The sequence below is a fragment of the Pygocentrus nattereri genome, chromosome 4, assembly GCF_015220715.1.
Source record: "Pygocentrus nattereri isolate fPygNat1 chromosome 4, fPygNat1.pri, whole genome shotgun sequence".
In the NCBI taxonomy this organism is placed as follows: Eukaryota; Metazoa; Chordata; class Actinopteri; order Characiformes; family Serrasalmidae; genus Pygocentrus; species Pygocentrus nattereri.
Genome location: NC_051214.1, coordinates 33164454 through 33183357, shown reverse-complemented (window position 1 = coordinate 33183357; position 18904 = coordinate 33164454). Strand labels below are relative to the sequence as shown.

The window sequence follows — 18904 nt, the reverse complement described above, 5'->3', positions numbered from 1 at the left end:
TATGAGCTGTTAAGCATGATACTTCGTAAGCATGATACTTCGTAGGAGAAAATTGTAATATTTGCTTCTACAGAATAAGTAGAGTATTATTTGAAATATTATTTGAAAATGAGACCAGTACTGATACTAAGACTTAGGTCTAAAGACCATGATCTAAAGAGCTTTGTTGGTTTCACTTACTTTCATGTTTTCAAGTGGAAAAAAGGCACAAGGATGCAGGAACTCAGTGTTTTTGGATTCCTCTTATATATTACAAGAAAGCAAGATGAATTACATTTCTTACCATTTTCATTGGCATCGGATGAGTTTTTTCTTTTGAGCTGTCTTAAGACTTTCTTTTGAGACTTGACTTAAACCAAAAAAGGTGCTGGCAGTTGGTATATTTACTGACCACAATGAATTATAAACTAAACAGGACATGCAAAAGTAAATGAAATGTATTTCATTAGGGGGGTATTGGGTACAGATTAAAGAGGCCAGCTAGCAAGCATTAAATCCAAGAAACATCACTATAGGGAGCCAACTAGGCTACATCATGGTAGCTAAATGAACCAGAGAAAAAGAAAATTAAATTATAAACATAACACTAGACTGAGGAGCATGCATTTATGTTTATAATTACAATAATAACTGGCAGTATATAGAATGGCAGAGATTGGGTAATTAACCAGTGTATTTCCATTTAGAGCACTAGGTGTAGAAGTTTGGGATAAATGGTTGAAGACTATGATTTTCTTGTAGTTTTTTTCACTGTTTTCCTTTAATTTAAGTTTTCTTTACTACTGTAACTACTGTGCCAGAATGTGTTTTAGACAGCTGCCCATCAGACTACATTTTGGAAAAAAAACATGCATATTGGCTCATGGATGCTGATGAAATGCACCACTTAGATAAGGAAATTTGGTATAGAACAATTGTAGCAGTGTCATCAGTACCATAAAACTATCGATTTTTCATTTCCCAGCCCTATTTATGAAAGATGATAAGATATGCAGCCTGTCTGTAAAAGAAAAAATGACTTGGAATTTCAGATGCCGCCTCTTATTCTTCTCATTGTACGAACAAAAAGTGCTGTGATTTCTCTTTTCCAGAGGACGTCTCCCTCATTGGTACAGGATCTCTTTGCAGATCTTAGTGATGGAACTCGATTGCTGGACCTTCTAGAGGTCATGAGTGGTCAGCGCATGGTTAGTCTCAAAGCCTACCTGAGTATGATCAATAATACCAAGTGGTATACATACATTTAAAGAGAATTCATTGCCGTAACATACAGTTGACTTTGTTGATCTCCTCACAGAAACGAGAGAAGGGCCATGGAGTCTTCCAGCAGAGAGGCAATGTTGAAACTGCCTTGAAGTTCTTAAAAAATAAATCAGTGAGGGCTCTGTAACATATCTGTTGAATCATACTGCACTGCACTCTCCCTAATAATGTGAAAGTATAAGTGAAGTTATTATGTGAAATATATCTGTACACAGGAGTTAAATGTTAAATGTTTTTTATCAGATCAAGCTGGTGAACATCAACATCCCAGACATCATAGAAGGAAAACCTTCTATTATCTTGGGCCTGGTATGGACCATTATCTTGCACTGTCATGTGAGTATCCTATATGTTTTCAGTAAGTGTTACCTGAAGGACTACATCATGTGACTCATGTTTGCTTTAGGGTAGATTCTAGTTTCACTCATCCAGCCTCAGATTACAAGCACCATAGTGTTATTTGGAGTAGTGGAGGTGTCATGTTATTCAGTGATGTAGGCTGGAACCTCCTGTTGAAATGGATGCTTTCACTCTATCAAAAGGCTTATTGTGATTCATCTCTTTCAGTACACTCTGAATAAATTGGGTCAGGGCACTTGGGATCAAACTATGATTATTCTATTCAGTCACTGAGGTACAAAGAAAATATGCTTGTTTTGTAGCACTCACGGCAAGGGTATTGTCATGAGAACAAAGCATAGCTGATATCACATCTCAGCTGCTCAAGCTAAATATGCATAACATTTAAGGTGTTGTTCTATGGTAATTTCCAAAGATCATCATTCTAAGTGTAATGCTTTGTGAATTTTGCAGATAGAGGAGTTAGCCAGCACTCTCTCTTTTGGTTCACGCTCCTCCTCTCTGGAGTCTCTGTCCAGTCAAGATTCAGCACCAGGTACCCCTGTACGAGGAAGTCCTGTCCCACACAGAGCATCACCGCTGCATACACGCTTTCGTCTCTCTGCTAAAAAGGCCCTGCTGTTGTGGGTGCGGGACCAGTGTCGGAAGTGAGTAGCCACCTGCTCATATTCTCAAAATAAAACATTCTGATGTTTAAATTTGCAGCACATTTAAAGTTGTTTTATGAATCACTGTTTTTCTTTTTCATGTTTTACAGCTGTCATAACAAAGCCTCTTACAGTACTCTGCAAAAGTCAGAGAACACCCTTCATTTATTTCATGTCTAATCAAAAAGTCGCATTTAACTGATAATTATAGATAATTGTCAACAAATTAACATATCACATTTTTGAGTATTTCGTGTCCATCCTTTACCTTTATTACATCTTCCATTACACCTTTTTGTCTCTCTTTCAGTTTTTCAAACAAATATGTAGGAAAATTTTCCACGCTTCCAAAATTTAGCCTTAGAAGTTGTTTGCATTTTCTGCTTCCAAGTAATCCTAGACGCATTTGATTATGTTGAGATCTGGACTCTGGTGGTCAGTTAATTCTTCTGAGAACTATTTCCTTTTTATGGTAACAGCTTCTTGACAGCTACACATCCTTTCAGACTCATAATGTTGAGTTTTCTTCTCACAGTAGAAGGATGGACAGAAACACCTGTGGATTTTTTCAGATTTGAAGCAAAAGTGGAGCTTGATTTTCTCCTCTCTCTCACAGATGAAAACTTTCATTGCAGTTTGTCTAATGATGACAATTTTGGTGGTCTACCAGGTCTTGCATGGTTGTTAGGAGTCCCATTTTCTCATGTGAATGAATAACTTGTAGTCAAAAACTGTTTGGATTGGAAACTGTATAAATGAAGGTTTGTCTCTTGGCTTTTGTGCTCCACTACATCTCCTAAATGGAAATATGCTTATCTTTAATATATGTGAATGTAGCATTTTATTGAACGTACATTGGGGCAATTTCTCTTAGTTTATTTGTCAAGTGTTAAAAGCCGCTGAGTAATGAGGTCTTTATATAACAGTGACAGTTTACTTCTCTACATTACCAGGTTCTCCCTGCTGCCCTGTATTTTCTTTCATTTTTCTCTATTACCATTTTCTTCCCAGAGTGGGCTGCTCCGTCAGTGTAAAAGATTTCAAGTCAAGCTGGAGGAGCGGTGTGGCATTCTTGGCCATCGTCTGTTCCCTAAGACCAGACCTGGTGGACCTTTCCTTAACTGAAACCAGGAGCAACCTCCAAAACCTGGAAGAGGCCTTCATTATAGCCCAGCAGGAGCTGGGAATATCCAGACTGCTTGAACCTGAGGGTGAGTGTCAATTGAAGCTATCTGTTATGAACTTCAGTTTGTATAATTTTCATGTAATTTAAGAAGAGGGCATTGTATAAGACATCTTCTCTTATGTCCATTCTCAGATATTGACATTAGTAACCCAGATGAGAAGTCCATCATGACCTATGTGGCTCAGTTCCTGCAATACTCCAATGATCTGCCCTCAGCAGATGATGACCTTGAGGTGAGATTTAAAAAGATGTTGGCAGGTTTTCTGGATACAGGGTAAACAAGCCCTAGATTTCCCATTGTCAGTACAGTTTATTCTGGATTTAATGTCTGGGAAGCCTTTAATCTGTTTCAGTATATGTAAGCTCCAACTGATCTTTCATCTTTTATGTAAAGCTGTAGATTTGTCTCAAATTTTCTGTTCTTATTTGCTCTGTCTTCTAGTCTCTTTCCCTACCTCTGAGCCTAACCCCTAACATTTTCCTCTTTTTGCTCACTTTTTCTGTTATTTCTTGGCTATAGCTGCAAACTCTACTCTTTCCCAAGTGCCTTTCTCCTATCAGTCTTCCCACCCACTTCACACCTGCTGTGTTGGCTTCCCCCTTGTGTCAGGTAAAATTGCAAAACGTATAGTAGAAGCAAGCATGATTCTACTGCAAAGCCATTTCAAAGTAAACATCAAAATACCTAGAATTCTACTAAGCTGTGGAGTTTAGCCATGTCAAAATAACGATGTCCAGTTCTGTTTCTTTCAAAATGCTCATAGGCATCGCCCAATCTGAAGGTCAGAGAAATGACCTGCTGGCTTCAGCAAGCTCATGAGGAACTGCTGGATGTATGGTCCTCGACAGATGGTGAAGGGTACGGAGAGAGATATCAGGTAAGTTTAACACTTCATTGTCTTTTGAATCTTTTCTGTCAGTACATATGTTGATTTGTCTGAGCCTCATTTGTACTTGAATCTTTTGTAGGCATTCCAGACCTTTATAGGGTCGTTTTATGAGCAGCGACGGCCTGTGATGTCAATGCTGAGTGCAGTGAAGCGTAGTGCAAAACTCAGTGAGGAGCAACTCACACTGAGAAAGGCATGGGATCTTATGGAGGGGAGGGTGAGTTGTAGTATAAGTGTGTACACATACTATATTTGGAGTGTCTGCCCCCCCAGGTAGTTGGGATGCATATATACCATCGCTGGACATACTAAAATGAACAAACATGTGGAAGTGCTTCATATGTGCTACCGTGTGTCCTTTCACTGTGTAAAAGAAACCTGAGGCTGTTTTTTGATGGATGCACTATGATAGTTTTTGAGCAAACTATTTCTATTTACTCTCTCTTTTTGCTAATGCCTAGCCCACACTACAGCATTATTCCAATCCTACATGATGTTGAAATCATGAGATACTTCACAAGATACCACTAATTGTAGTCTTTAGTTGTCCTTTAATTAACAAAGCCCTCCACAAAACAACAATTGCCAAGAACAAAACACTACAAACTGTCAGATAATGCCAAAAAATTAGTAACCCGTTGAACCGTCCAGTCTCAAAGGACTTAAGAATTTCTTAGGAACAAATGTGACTTTAGATCTGTATAAAAAAGGTAGACAACAGCTAGATGAATGTGATAGTTATGTTGGAATATAGAAATGTAAAAAGGGGAGAAAAATATCTATGTATATCTTTCCATTCAGCTTGTCTATACTACAGCACAGCTGTCATTGGTTAATGGTCTCAGTACAGTGTTTCATATGGGAGAATCACCATGAATGAAACCATGCTGGTTCTGTCTAGGGAACAAAATGGTAATGATTGGATTATACACACCCCACACAACAAGAAGATAATAGTTGGAGAACATCTTAAAATTGGGACACGTTTTGTGACTGCCTGAGATGGCAAATCAGCCTCAAAATCATACCGATTAATATGTACTGCAGGCTAGCCATAAGTGCTTTTGTGTTTGTTTCATCACATTAACAGTAAAAGGTGACTGGATATGTTTTCTCATAATAGTTTGTTACACAATGATTTAAAATCTAAAATTTTTTAAGTAATGTGTGTTCTTTATTTGTCAATAAAAACGGTGCCTTCTTTGTAGCTGTCAGAAGCTTTTATCCACCTGTCAGTAGCACTATGCCACATTGTGTTGTTTATAGTCTTTTGGTACACAATGACAGCCTGTTTATTGCAGTTGCAGCAGTACAAAACTGAACTGGATGCAGCTCTGCCTGCTCCTCTACACACTCTGGGTAAATGGCTACACAATATGGAGTCGGTGCTGTCTGAGGAGCAAGGTGACTCTGAAGACCATGCAGGAGCAGCCAGAGATGCTAGGGAAAAGCAAGAGAAGCTCAAGGTTTGTAAGATTACCATTTCAATTCAGTTCAATTCAATTTTGTTGTCAATTACATCCCCCTACATTATCAGTCCGAAAGTATGCAGATATCCTTACTTTGTGAATTAAGCTACTTTCATCCGTTTCTGATACTGGAGTTTAGTTACACACACAGCTTGTATAATCTCCATAGAAAAGCATTTCCAATAGAATGAGATGCTTTGGAACGGCAGCGCCTGAGCCTAAGGTAATCATACCCAATGTCAGGTCTCTCATAGAGGGGTATAAAGCCCCCAGCATTGGGCTGTGGAGCAGTAGAATTGTTTTTGTGATCCAGAGTTGTTCCTTCAACATCAGTACCTGACTGAGTGTAGCCACATCCACTCATCAAACTTCTAACAAGTAGTGTAAAGCCTTTCCAGAAGAATAGAGGCTGTAACTGCAACAAAGGGGGAAGAAACCTTTGGTTCCTTCTGAAAACCTTTTGTCTACAAACCTTTGGACTTATAGTGTATTTAATATTTGTTATTCAGGTCTTGCTAGGGGACATGAGTGGGCACTTGGACACGCTTCATCATTTCTGCAACCCAGAGGATGACGCCAGCTCTCAAGTCCCTGCTGAAAAGCTTGAAGAAATGAAGAGACGGTGTGCATGTAATTTTTAACTTTCAATCAGTGGCTTCTTACTGCTTTTCCACATACTCATATAAACTATCATTCCCATAGTTTCACCAATGCCAGAGTGACAGCTAAGTACCATGGCATAAAACTGGAGTACCAGGAGCGGTGGCACCATGTCCATGAGCTCTTAGGCCATCTCAAGAGCAAGCTGAAGTCCTGGAGAGGACCCTATGGCTCTCAGGAGGCTGTGCTGTCCTTGATGCAGGACTGGCATGTAGGTCATATTGCAGTGCTGGGACAACAAATCAAATGTTCACGATTTACTCTTTACCACACCAAAGACATGTTTGACATCTGAAATTTTCCTTGTTAAATTTTGTACAGAAACTTGCCACTAGTTAGGACTTTACAAACTGCATGGATTTTTGTTGTTTTTTTATGAGTGTTCATTGTTGTCTGTTGAATTAGGATAGTATCAACACACAAGACCTGTTGTCTATGCTAAAAGCAGCTCTTCATAAACTGAAACAGACTGCCAGTACATACACAAACAAGGCAGCCCTGGGTGAGTGAATCTGCTAAATAAATAGAAAGAAACTGTTTTTTTTCTGTAAGATATAGGTAATGCTATCCTGATGTTTTCTGTTCTGCAGCAGAGGCCTCTGGGGCAGTGAGCAGGCAGGTGAAGGAGGCTGAAAGGGAGATAGAAATAAGCTCAGAAGCAGCAGCTGCAGTGAAGGACACTATGGGCCGTGTGCTGGCTGAATGGGAATCCTACAAAGACTGCTCATACTCTCTACAGGTCTTCCTAGAGGGACAAACTCAGACTGCAGGGAAAGAGGTACTGATTCAGCTGACTAGACAAAAATGAGTGTGTTTAACCCATTAAGGCGGGGGGTGGGGCTTGCTGAAAACATCTGCATTGCCTGTAGTATTGGTGGTAGTCTTGGAGCCAGACTGGTTTATAGTGGAATTTAACCAAATTTAAAAGCCCTGGACTGGGTTTATGTGTTGTACAATTAGCTTACCATATGTTTGCCATCTCTGGAAAAGTGATGTTAATACTCAAATTTGTGCCATGCTTCTAAAGGATATTGATTTGTCTCTAAGATTTGTCTTTTTTAAAAAGTACTGTGCAAAGTCTAAGACCACCCATTCATTTATTTAAATTCCAAAAACAACCATCATGTACAACTTAATCATTTTTTCAGTGTCAGGAAAAAAAACTGAAAATTATTTTACAGAAACTGTGTATCCACTCTTTATTTTCTTTATTATAGTTTCCATCTTTTGGAGATCTTTTGCTTTCAGTTACAAAAAAAATCTACAGGGATATTTTTCCACAGTTCCAGTCTAAGTTTAATCTTGGAAGTTGGTTCATAATCACAGATATCAGATGTCCAGTTTTTGTGTTTTAATGCAGATTTTCCTGTCTTGTTTTGTCTATTTGCTTTCCTCAGTAAAAGCTTTGGCTGACTGCTACACATTTTTTAGACACATAGTGTTGTCCTCTCACAGTGGAGGAATGGACAGAAACACCTGTGGGTTTTTCAGATCTGAAGAGTTGAGCTTTATTGTTTTCTGCCTCTCAAAAATAAAAAAAAGTGTTGTTTATCTTTTCGTGACTGTTTTAGTGCTCTATCAGTTTTTGCACAATTGTCAGGAGTCCCATTTTCTCTGTATCCTTTGATTAATTTTTTTTAAATAAAAAAAAATAAATAAATAAAGGGTAGTCTCTGATTTGGCACTACTGTATATAAACTTTTTTTATATTGAGTTGCCATTACTCATTTGTCTTTTTAAACAATAGACAGAACATTTTCTTCTAATATGAACTTTACATACACATTTGTCTTTTTTTAATAACATGCAAAACCTTAATTAGAGTTTTTATGTACAGTATTATTATCTGTTCTTTAAGTAGATGGTCAGGTGAGATGTAGAGATAATCTTTGGAATTTATTTGGAAATCCTATTCTTTTGAAACTTTAGTAGCTCTTCTATCATGTCTGTTTGTCATGCAGCAGACCTCCAGACAAGACCTCAGCTTATCTGAACGGAGCTCTTGCCAGGCCAGGCTGAATGAAGCAGGGAACTACTTGATTGAGGTGACAGAGAGCTCCACAAGCTGTTCCCTGGCAGATGAACTCAGTAGACTCAATACAAAGTGGGCTGACTTCATCAAGAGGACTAAATTTGTGAGTATAAAGGGAGAGGTGCCTCTTCAGGCTGCCCAGAGAGGTTTTTGTCCTTCAAGAAACTGCACAAAAAGTAATGTCTTAACCAAAAACTCAATCAGTTTGCTTAAAATAGCCTCTTGTCTTATGTTCAGCAGAGCTTTTGATTACAGACCAACTGATATGAAAATATTTTCACTGATACTGATATTGAATAGAACAGCATTTTAACAACAGATGTATTTATCTATTTTAGTTGTCACATTTTTAAAACTCTTTAAACAGCAGATACTTACAAAGTCTGGGGCTTTCAAGCATTTCAGCAGTTTTTTTTTTTTTTTTTAATTCTTTATTTTGAGAGACAATCACTTTTCCACTTTTAGCCACCTTCCAGGTACATTTTGTCTCTTAATAGCTTTTGTTTTTTTTTTTGTTTTGTTTTTTTCATTTTTAACAGTCAACTACAATGAAGGGGAAAATAAAAAAATGAAATAAAAATAAAAAAAAACCTCTCTCAGTTTTTTTATTTGTCGTTAGTTCTCTTCACATGAAAGTGTAGGGTTGGGTGGATGTCTGAAGAAATTGGAGTATGAAATTATTGCAATGCTTGAATGATTTATTCTCTTAATACTAGATATGGCTGCCTACAATATGGGTGCTTTATCAGGCATGCTGTGCTGGTGCTGACAAATCTGTAAATTGAAATTTGGTTGGTTCCTACACTTAATCTTTTTGCATGTAATTAGAGTATTTTATTGCTAAGGCCTTCACCCATACTTTGCAGGCAGTGTCACCTCAGCAGCCTAGTAGTGTAGCTCCATGTGGTCAGGCCACACAGATGCTGCTGCAAGAGGCAGGGTGGACCCTGAGAGAGGCTGTGGAAGTGTCATCTGGAGCTCTGCGCAAATACAGAAAGAAACTGCGGGTAACACATGCCACCATTCTTCATCTCAGAAGGCCTAGGTTTAACACAGAGAGTTGCTGTAGCCTTTCAATACTATGGTAATACTGTTCTGTTTATATATTTACATTATGTGTCTGTCTTATTCTGTCACCCACTTTCTAGGTCATGGTAAAGAAGATATCAGAGTTAGATCTGGACTCTTTATCTCCAGAATTCAGTGAGGAGGCACTGCAGAAACTTAAAACCACACTTCTAGAGGTGACAGCAAACACTTTTGAAAAAAAATCACACTTCTTTACCCTATTAGAGATAAAGTATTTATCTGAAATTTTTATCTGAGCCCAGTGTGAATTACCTATCAGTTTGTTTGTGTGTTACTGTGAGCAGATGAGGGAGGATCTCAGCAAGGTGGAGCAGGCTTGTGAGGGCATGCAGAGGGGCGCGTCTCTGCTGGAAGGCAGGCTTGCAGAGCTGGGTCACTGGAGTACTGAGGCTATAGAGGTCTGCCAGCAGTTGAAGGAGTGGCAAAACAAGCACCAGGGGCCTCACCCCAGAGTTAAAGTAAGCAAAAAAATCAATACATTTCTCTTTCATTTTATTACATTTCATACTGAACTTGGATTCAAAACAGAACAGAATGCAGTATGCTCTCGCTATAGAAGCTGATCAGCAGAGGGCTGCAGCTGGAAAGCCAGGTGGAGATGGAGGCACAGGCTCTGCAGTCTACATTGGAAAGTGCGCAGAGGAGCTCCTCCCTGCCCTATCTTAGCATATCTACTCTACAAGACAGAGCAAAATGCACAGTCAAACACTGCCAGGTAGCAACTAAAGACAACTATTTAACGCACAGCTTCTTATTTCAATTCATATTTATTATATTTACTAATTTGACAGGGACAGCACAGATAAACATAGTTAAATGAACATGCCACAGATGAATAGGGATACGAACCAAAGCAAATTTGAAGCCCTGTCCTTGGTTAGATAAAGACACAAATAAAATGGCATGTATAATAAATAGAATTAGAAACTACTCAGATATTACTGTTAAAACATAATTCAGTAACTGCTGTGAATTGTATGAATTAAATATTAGAAGCCTGGTTATGACAGTGATGACATGTGTAAGATCATACTGCAGGGAAAGAGTTCAGAATTTTTGCATCTCGACTCCTGTTAAACACCTTCTTTTCCCCATTCTCTCTTTATTAGGATATTATAGACACCCTTAGCTGTATGGAAGTAAAACGTGAAGGAGAGACTGAAGGTGATCAGCCTCCTCCAAAGGTTGTTGTTCGTGCGTACATTACTCCAGAGCCTCAAGCAGGAACCTTACAGAGACTTGAGACTCAGACTTCCAAAGCTCCACAAGAACGTCGTACTCAGCCAGAAAGCCAACAGAGTTATGGCTGTTTTCAGGTAGAGAAACACACAAAAACCATATCTGGCACGCAAACTCAGGTCCTCTCTTTGGATAATCCGGACGAGCCCAGTGTCCTTAAACAAAGCCCAGCTGTGATCTCATCATTTCTGGGAAAACAAGAGATTGGAAAAAAGGTTCAGATTTTAACTATAGGCCAGAGTCAAAGCAGGATGTTATTGGATACACCTCAACAGTGTCCAGGCTCATCCGTCTCTGACACCAGCTCACAAAACATGTGCAGTATTCAACCGATGACTTCAGAACAAAAACATACTGATGCTCAATACAAGTCCAAGCCTCAAACCACAACTACTACCCTACATCAGCAACATGGCCTTCTTGAAAAGGCTCAGCTCTTTCCCCAGTCTCTGGAGGTAACACACCCACATGCCAAGGCACCACCGCAAGCCCAAACCAAGCTGCATACGCAGGGTGACACACCCACACACACCCTGCACGGTATCTCACCTCACACTCCGAAACAAGCCCAGGCCAAGACTAAAGCTCTGAGCCCCGGAGCACGCCAAAGACAGCGAGGCCAAGGCAAAACTCAAGGCCCTACCCAGATCCCTGAACAGACTGAAGTGTACTCTAGAGCTCAGGCCATGGCTAGGAGTCGGATGGAGAGGGCCAAACAGCGTCTGCACAAACACATAGAAGAGGTCATCATCATCTTCAGCAACAGAGTAATATCTGAAGAGCAAGCCAAGAGGAAGCAGGTGAATCCAGAAAAAAATAATCTTGTAGTTCTTTACTACTTTCTTTTTTAACATAACAAACTGTGCAGCAGTCAAAGACTGCCCATCAGTTTATTGTATAAAATATATGTTATTGATTATTTAGGATATATTTCTGATATAACATAATCCAATTGCATAAAGGAGGAGAAGGTCAGTGTAAATGCAAAAACAAGCTTGAAAATGATCAAAATATAGTGAAAAAATAGGACACCTATTAATAACTGTGGAAGAGAATAGTAAATTTGCAGAAAGGACAGCTGACATACTCAGAGCAATGAAGTGACCACCCCAAAGCCTAGACCTCATTGTCTTTGAATGTGTTTGGGATAACTTGGACTGTGAGAAATAGAAAATGGAACCAGATTTGAAAACAAGCTGAAATGAATGGAAGCTGTAATAAAAGTAATAAAAGGGATGGACACTAAATGCTCATATATTTGATACAATGTTAATTTGGTGATGTGTATGTATAATTCTCTTTTTTAAATATGTTTGATACTGTAAAATGAATAACTTAATGGGTGTTTTGATTAGACATATAAATGAAGGGTGGTCTCTGACTTTTGCAGAGTACTGTAAGAAGATTTGTTATGACAGCTATGAAACATAAAAAAGAAGAACACACTTGTAAAATAACTTTCAATGTGCTGTAAATTCAAACATTACATAGCTGTCCTCTGAAAAGAATGGAAGCTGAAATAAAGACAATGTGCAATGAAGTACTTATTTAATTACTTAGTTGTTGGTGCTTCAGTTAAATGTTTTCTGTTCTGTTTCACACATATTATTTATAAAAATGGTTCTTTCATCATTGTTTTCATCATTCCTTTTTTATTCAGATCACTCCAAAGAACCCTTTATTTTTCAGAGTGTTCCTTTGAATTTTGCAGTGTCATCTTTTCCATGTAGTTTAATATTGTATTAATCTTTTCTACCTCTAGGGGGCACTGCGACAGCTTAAGCCAGCAGTGTTAGAAGAGTTCCTCGAGGCTGTAGAAGGAGTCGGGGCCTTCTGCTCTGAGGCTCAACTCGCAGTCATGGAGGATCTTTCTGTGTCTGTCATGGCCCAGTGGGAGGTATATAAAATAAGTAACTTGTTGCACAGGACTGACATTAAATTTAATCTATTGAAGCAAAGGGTTGACAGCAGAACTCTCTGCACTGAGTGGATTTATAAGAGTCAGTGGATTCTTGTGATTGGTTTGGACTTTAGATTGTTTTTGTCATTCGTTTGTATACTATACATTTGTATACTATAGTTGTAGCTCACTTGAATGTTCAGTTGGGGGAGCCAGAAAGTGCTAGTTCACTGTCAGTATCATGTGTCTGGATGTAGGATATGTAAAATTGCTGAGATCTTGGAACATTGCAGATGCATGGCATAACTTGCTGTCATAATTATTTATGCGGTTTAGGTTGATGCTGAGGTGAATCTAAAAGCCTCTACTCTGTCTTACTGCCTAGGCTGTGCGTTCAGCAATAGAGTTCTTTCTGCCTGATTTGTGGCGAGAGGTTCAGCGAAGGGAGTCGATTAACATGGCCATTTTGAAATGCGAAATAGACACTAACACTGCCTGTGTTCCAGACCAAGTGTGCCATGAACAGGTACCCTAACAACGCATGTCCTCATCTGTATACCCTGCATCAGCTATACACCACCACCACTGATTCTGCTTACTGTTCACTCCAGTAGGCATGCAATCTTCTTTACAATCTTCTTTCCTTCTTTTCACATGTCTACATTTATACAGTCACTGTCATAACAGTGCCTGTCCAAAATTAATTTGGTATATCTACACTGTAGGGCAGTGTTAATAAGGCTACCTGCCACCTACACTATATGGCCAAAAGTATGTGGGCTCCTCCTAATGATTGAGTTCAGGTGTTTCAGTCACACCTGTTGCTAAAATATGTACAAAATCAAGCACACAGCTGTGCAGTCTTCATAAATGAACACTGGCAGTATAATGGATTTTACTTGCTGACTGAAAACATGAAACCTTCATAAAATACCTTTAGCACAAGCCAGTTTGTGAAATGTCCGTTCTGCTAGATCTGCCCTGGTCAACAGTAAGTGATATTATTGTGAAATGGAAGAGGCTAAGAGCAATAACAGTTCAGCCACGAAGGAGTAGACCACACAAGCTTACAGAGTGAAGCTGCTAAGTGCTGAATTATGTAGCATGTAAAAATCGCTTGCATTTCTGTTGTATTACAACTGGTATCCATGGCAGAGCTGCTGCACACAAGTCTGAGTTCACTTTGTGTAGTGCAAAGTGTCGGCTGGAGTGGTATAAAGCCACCACTGGACTCTGGAGCAGTGGAAACGTGTTCTCTGGAGTGATGAATCATGCTTCGTTATCTAGCACTCTGCTGATAGACGGATGAATGTGGTTTGGATGATGCCAGCATACTGCCTGCCAGAAAGCATAGTGCCAACAGTAAAGTTTGGTGGAGGAGGGATAATGGTCTGTTTTTTAGGGTTTGGGCCCCTTAGTTCCAGTGAAGAGTGAAGTAAATATTACAGCATTTGTCTAAAATGCTACATTTTAGACAGTTATATCCTTGCAACTTTGTGGCAACAGTTTGAAAAAGACCCTTTCCTGTTTCAGCATGACTGTGCACAGAGCAAAGTAAATAAAAATGTAGTTTGACAAGTTTGTTGTGGAGGAACTCCAGTGGCCTGCACAGAGCCCTGACATCACTGAACATGCTTTGGATAAATTGGAATGTTGATGGCTTTCTCATCCAACATCAAGCCTAACAAATGCTCTTTTCACTGAATGAGCACAAATTCCTTCAGACACACTCTAAAATCTTGTGGAAAGCCTTCCCAGAAAATTGGAAGCTGACATGACAGTCAAGCAGATTGAGCAAAGTGAAATATGACACAACACAATGTAAGTAAAAAAATAAATAAATAAAATTAAAGGTGTTAAATTAATTAAATGTTAACTTGACAAAGGTACCAAAAGCAGCATTTGTCACAGATGCTTACTGAGTCTTTATAAATGTTTAAGTAGGTTTATATCAGTGATAATTTTGAGTTTATGTAGGCATTATGTAACCTGATGAACAGTGCCCTACAGTAAAGCAGTACCATATGCAATGATGTTCACACAATGTAAACGCAGCTGGAAATGTTTAAGTGCTACAGTTGTAATTGAATTTCTAAGTCAAACTAAGTTAACATACTGTTCTTCTTCTTCTTCTTGTTATTATTATTATTACTATTATTATTATGATGATGATGCACTAAAGTGTGCAGAAAAATAGCAGATTTAAGTATCCTGTAGATGATGTGTTAAGCTAATTAACAAAAGCATACAGTACATGCATGTAATGCAAACAGTGCAGTATACAGTTTATTGAGGTTGAGTGTCTAATGTGAATGAACAATTTAGGATTTTTAAAGTAGGAATGTCAATACAAGTGTCTCATGCCTAGATCGTACCATAGAGATAATGAAAAGAAATGCATATTTGGGGGTGCATCTTGTCTCAACAGGCAGCAGTTTGAAGAAACATGTAAAAATACATCCAAAGTGTACAAAAAAAAGCATCGTAAGGGAAATATTATACCTATGATAGATCTTTACCATCATGGAACAATAACTCTGCTTTAAGATATTTCTGGAATACCTCCCAAGTCTAATTACTGATTTGGTAGAGCTCCTAAAAATTCCTCATGTGCTCTATCATGAAGCCAGTCAGAAGCAGATTAGGGCAGTTATGATTGATGGCTGTTGTGCATGTCTGGGCAGATTGTAAGGCGTAACACCTTTGCCTCCTTGCCTTAGTAAACACTTGGCATGAGCGTTGCTATCTAATCACTTCACTTAGCCACATTAACAAGTCGTATTACCTCTAATGAGATTTTCACCTCACTTTCGAAATGGTCATCGTACAGACACCTGTGCACAAAGCCCTGCACTTGCGGATTGAGTTACAGCTACTTGCTACCAGAGCGGCACATTACCACCCTAATACTGTACTTTCCCCAATGTATGTTGTATTTATCACACCATGATTTAAAGATTCAACCATAGACAAACAAACATTCTTAATGGAGATTCTGCAGCACTATAGTGTGCTGCAGCTTTCATGCACATCATGTTGTGCTTCTACCTCCAGGCATGTTCCTCAGTCAAAGAAACTAGTGGGCGTCTGGAGGTTCTGCGGGGGCTTAGTGAGACATTGAAACACCCAGCTAGCTCCTGTCTGGCCACCACCAATCTGAGAGAGAGCGGGGACAAGCTGGAAACTGTTCAGTATCAGCACAGGTGAGGCCTGGAGTGGTTTTGAGTGTTGCACAGTAGTGGATCTGGAGAAATCCACAAAGGAAGGTTTGTTTAAAGCAATAGTGACCAATAGTACCCAAAAGAAATGTCCCTTAGCTCTTTTGGAGAGTGGTTCACTTTTTATGACTCAAAGCAGGGCATTATTTTCTGAACAGATTACCTCACTTTGTGTGTGTATGTGTGTGTGTGTTTTTATGTACATACACACACACACACACACACACACACAAAAAGTGTGTATATATACATTTATACATACGTTCTGATGGTCAAGACATTGCCGTCCCTGATTGGCTGGATATTATATGTTGGTTATTAATGTGTGCTACATTTAAAATGAAAATAAATATCTGTCACTGTTCAATGTTCTACTTATGCTCTTGCACATGCTCTTTGTTATGGCCTGATTGCCTGATGGCCTGGCCCATGCCGTTTGTGTAGGTTGATGTGTATGTGTGTGTTCTCAGTAGGGGGGAGCAAGCCCAGGACAGCACCCTGCTGAGAGAGACTGGACTGCCTGCTGACCAATCACTAAGCCAAGTACACTCACAGGTACATGTGCATGGACATGTGCATATATATAAATATGTGTGGTTGCACGTGCATGTGTGTGTTTGTGCATGTGGGCATTTGTATGTTGTCAGTTCCATAAGAAAACCTTTGCTGTAATAAAAAAAATAAAATCTTTGAAACTTCTGTTTATACAGTCCATTCATTATTAAATGTTTGCAAAATGTCAAGGGCAGTTTTCTTTTTATTACAGTGTCGATATACTTCTCTAAATCTCTACATTTCAAGAAAATATTAAAGGGAAAGAACTGCATAATTCAGTTGTTAAGATGTAAACAAAATTATTTCAAGTGTTTTGATGTAAAAAAAAAAAAAATTGATGTGAAGGTAATGTCTCTAACAGCTACAGAATGCAGTTATTACACAAAACAGTTATGCTGCCTGATGTCTGTGACATTATTTTACTATGGTTTTGAGATTTGGACTTATTTTTTAAAAATTCATTCACAAAGGAGAGATACATGCATGTGTAATAGAAATAGAAAACTTTACCCAAAGAAAACACATTATTCTGAAGTGTGAAAATATTGTAGGAATTCCTCTTTAAATAACTGTAATTGGCAATTTTATGAACATGACATTTCACATTTCTGTTGTTTGCACAAAAAAGTCTCAATAGAAGGGTTTTATATTACTTTTTTAAGCATTTATTATCTCTATGCCCCCTTTGTGGAACCTTCATTAGTATGCATAAAATACATGTTGTGACACATGCACAATGTTTAGTGTTTACATTCATCGGATGATTGCTTGTTCCTGTACCCATACTTCAGAGTGTCTAAGCTTTATGATGGTCCTCACAAGAAATTGCCATCCCTGATTGGCTGTGGATGACCCTCTTAAGCTCAGCAGCAGCTTGTTGGAGTTAATCCACTGTAATTGGATAGGGTTGTTGCACAGCACACTCATTTGCTCTGGGAGTTGATGGCCCTATAATTCAGCCTCATCTTGCCTCACTCCTGCAGGGCATCATTCAGGCCTACAGTGTGGAGACCAAACAGACGCCCAACAGGACTATTATTCACATTGGTCAAGCACAGGAAGAGGGGACCGCCTCTCAAGAAGTTCACAGCAGGTAATTCCCTTTCATATTAGCTGTGCATTCAGGAAGGAGCACTTTTGACGCTTTTATTTCTTTGTGCATGTTTAATGTATTAACACCTCTAATAAAAAAGTAATGAAAACTAAAGAAAATGTGATGTTTCATCTGTGGGTTTCTTAGTAAGAGGCATGCATTTTTGGCTTTTCTGCAACAATGTTTGTTTTGTTTTATCACACCCACAGTGCTGCCCACTCAGCTTTCCAGAAGCAGCTACAGATGAACACTGAGCAGCTGAGAAGAGAGTTCCCTACAAGCTCCAGCCTCTTACCTGCCACCCTAAGCACACACCTGCAAGAACTCCAGGTTTTCCACTAATCATTATCAAGTGCTACGTCTTAGCAAAAAAGCATTTATTTGACTGCAAATGCATTTACTTTTATTTTGCATAGAATTTAAGTAAATTAATGTGCTCTTTTGCCACACCTGCGCGCTCATACAACTGCCACATTTTTAGTGTGTTTTGTCTGCATGTTGTAATGTTACCATGTGCCAGTACCACAGACAAAATTTCTTGTTTTATGTAAATGAAACGGACAATAAACTATTCTATTGAATTTTTTGGATTAGAGATGCATGAAAAGTATAATAATAAAATGATTAACTTGGAATATAAGAAGTTGTAAAAATTTCAGTGTCAGGTGTGGCCAGTGGCTTTGTTTTGACATTTTGTGCTTTGCAGATTGTAGTTGCATTATCACATGCTGTTGCTATAGGGTACCAATTGTATTTGATCACTTTATATAAATTAGATAGCATTTATATGTATTTATGAAAAAGAAATAACTGTTTCCTTTTTCTATAGTGTATCAATATGGAATTATATGCACTTTTAGAGTGTTGTAGATGCTAGACCTGTGTGTGTGTAAGAAGCACAAACTGCTACTGAAAATCATGTGATCAGGAAAGGTTAAACAATTGTACACATTTTAGCACTCTTTTTTCAGTTTAAATTGTAGTTGGCCAAAAAAATGGCAAAAGTAAAGCTTTGTTACCATATGGCAACACCATGCAGTGAAGGGGTAATGCTTTTTGATTGCAATAAAAAAAAGTAGGATAATGTCATTCTAGAACAGATTGATAAATGTTATATGCTGTGTGTATAGACACTGGCGCAGCAGACAGAGGCTCTTTGGATGGAACTTGACCTCCAGAGCTCTCCACACATGGAGGATGGCTGCATTGTTGAGTCAAAAAGAGTACAGCTCATTCAGCAGTGGAGGGGACAGCAGATTTGCTTTCAGGCCAGGTAACACACACACACACAAAAGTACACAAT

At 38.8% G+C, this 18904-nt stretch overlaps 1 protein-coding gene across 2 annotated transcripts in view; it reads left to right on the top strand.

Annotated features, from left to right (window-relative positions):
- The window catches only part of LOC108412110 (nesprin-2), a 132918-nt gene that overhangs the window by 13423 nt on the left and 100591 nt on the right, over positions 1 to 18904 (top strand). The window contains exons 4-30 of one of the 2 annotated variants that reach the window (XM_037537746.1): positions 1092 to 1187; positions 1298 to 1375; positions 1507 to 1599; positions 2077 to 2270; positions 3282 to 3481; positions 3589 to 3689; positions 3977 to 4066; positions 4221 to 4334; positions 4426 to 4563; positions 5648 to 5812; positions 6325 to 6437; positions 6518 to 6686; positions 6881 to 6977; positions 7066 to 7253; positions 8437 to 8610; positions 9374 to 9514; positions 9656 to 9751; positions 9881 to 10054; positions 10153 to 10311; positions 10706 to 11635; positions 12598 to 12732; positions 13121 to 13261; positions 15790 to 15938; positions 16424 to 16508; positions 17492 to 17601; positions 17811 to 17931; positions 18732 to 18874. In XM_037537746.1, the coding sequence (XP_037393643.1) occupies positions 1092 to 1187; positions 1298 to 1375; positions 1507 to 1599; positions 2077 to 2270; positions 3282 to 3481; positions 3589 to 3689; positions 3977 to 4066; positions 4221 to 4334; positions 4426 to 4563; positions 5648 to 5812; positions 6325 to 6437; positions 6518 to 6686; positions 6881 to 6977; positions 7066 to 7253; positions 8437 to 8610; positions 9374 to 9514; positions 9656 to 9751; positions 9881 to 10054; positions 10153 to 10311; positions 10706 to 11635; positions 12598 to 12732; positions 13121 to 13261; positions 15790 to 15938; positions 16424 to 16508; positions 17492 to 17601; positions 17811 to 17931; positions 18732 to 18874 (4394 nt within the window). The remainder of the gene's footprint in view (positions 1 to 1091; positions 1188 to 1297; positions 1376 to 1506; positions 1600 to 2076; positions 2271 to 3281; positions 3482 to 3588; positions 3690 to 3976; positions 4067 to 4220; positions 4335 to 4425; positions 4564 to 5647; positions 5813 to 6324; positions 6438 to 6517; positions 6687 to 6880; positions 6978 to 7065; positions 7254 to 8436; positions 8611 to 9373; positions 9515 to 9655; positions 9752 to 9880; positions 10055 to 10152; positions 10312 to 10705; positions 11636 to 12597; positions 12733 to 13120; positions 13262 to 15789; positions 15939 to 16423; positions 16509 to 17491; positions 17602 to 17810; positions 17932 to 18731; positions 18875 to 18904) is intronic. The other variant, XM_017684013.2, reaches the window with a different exon arrangement.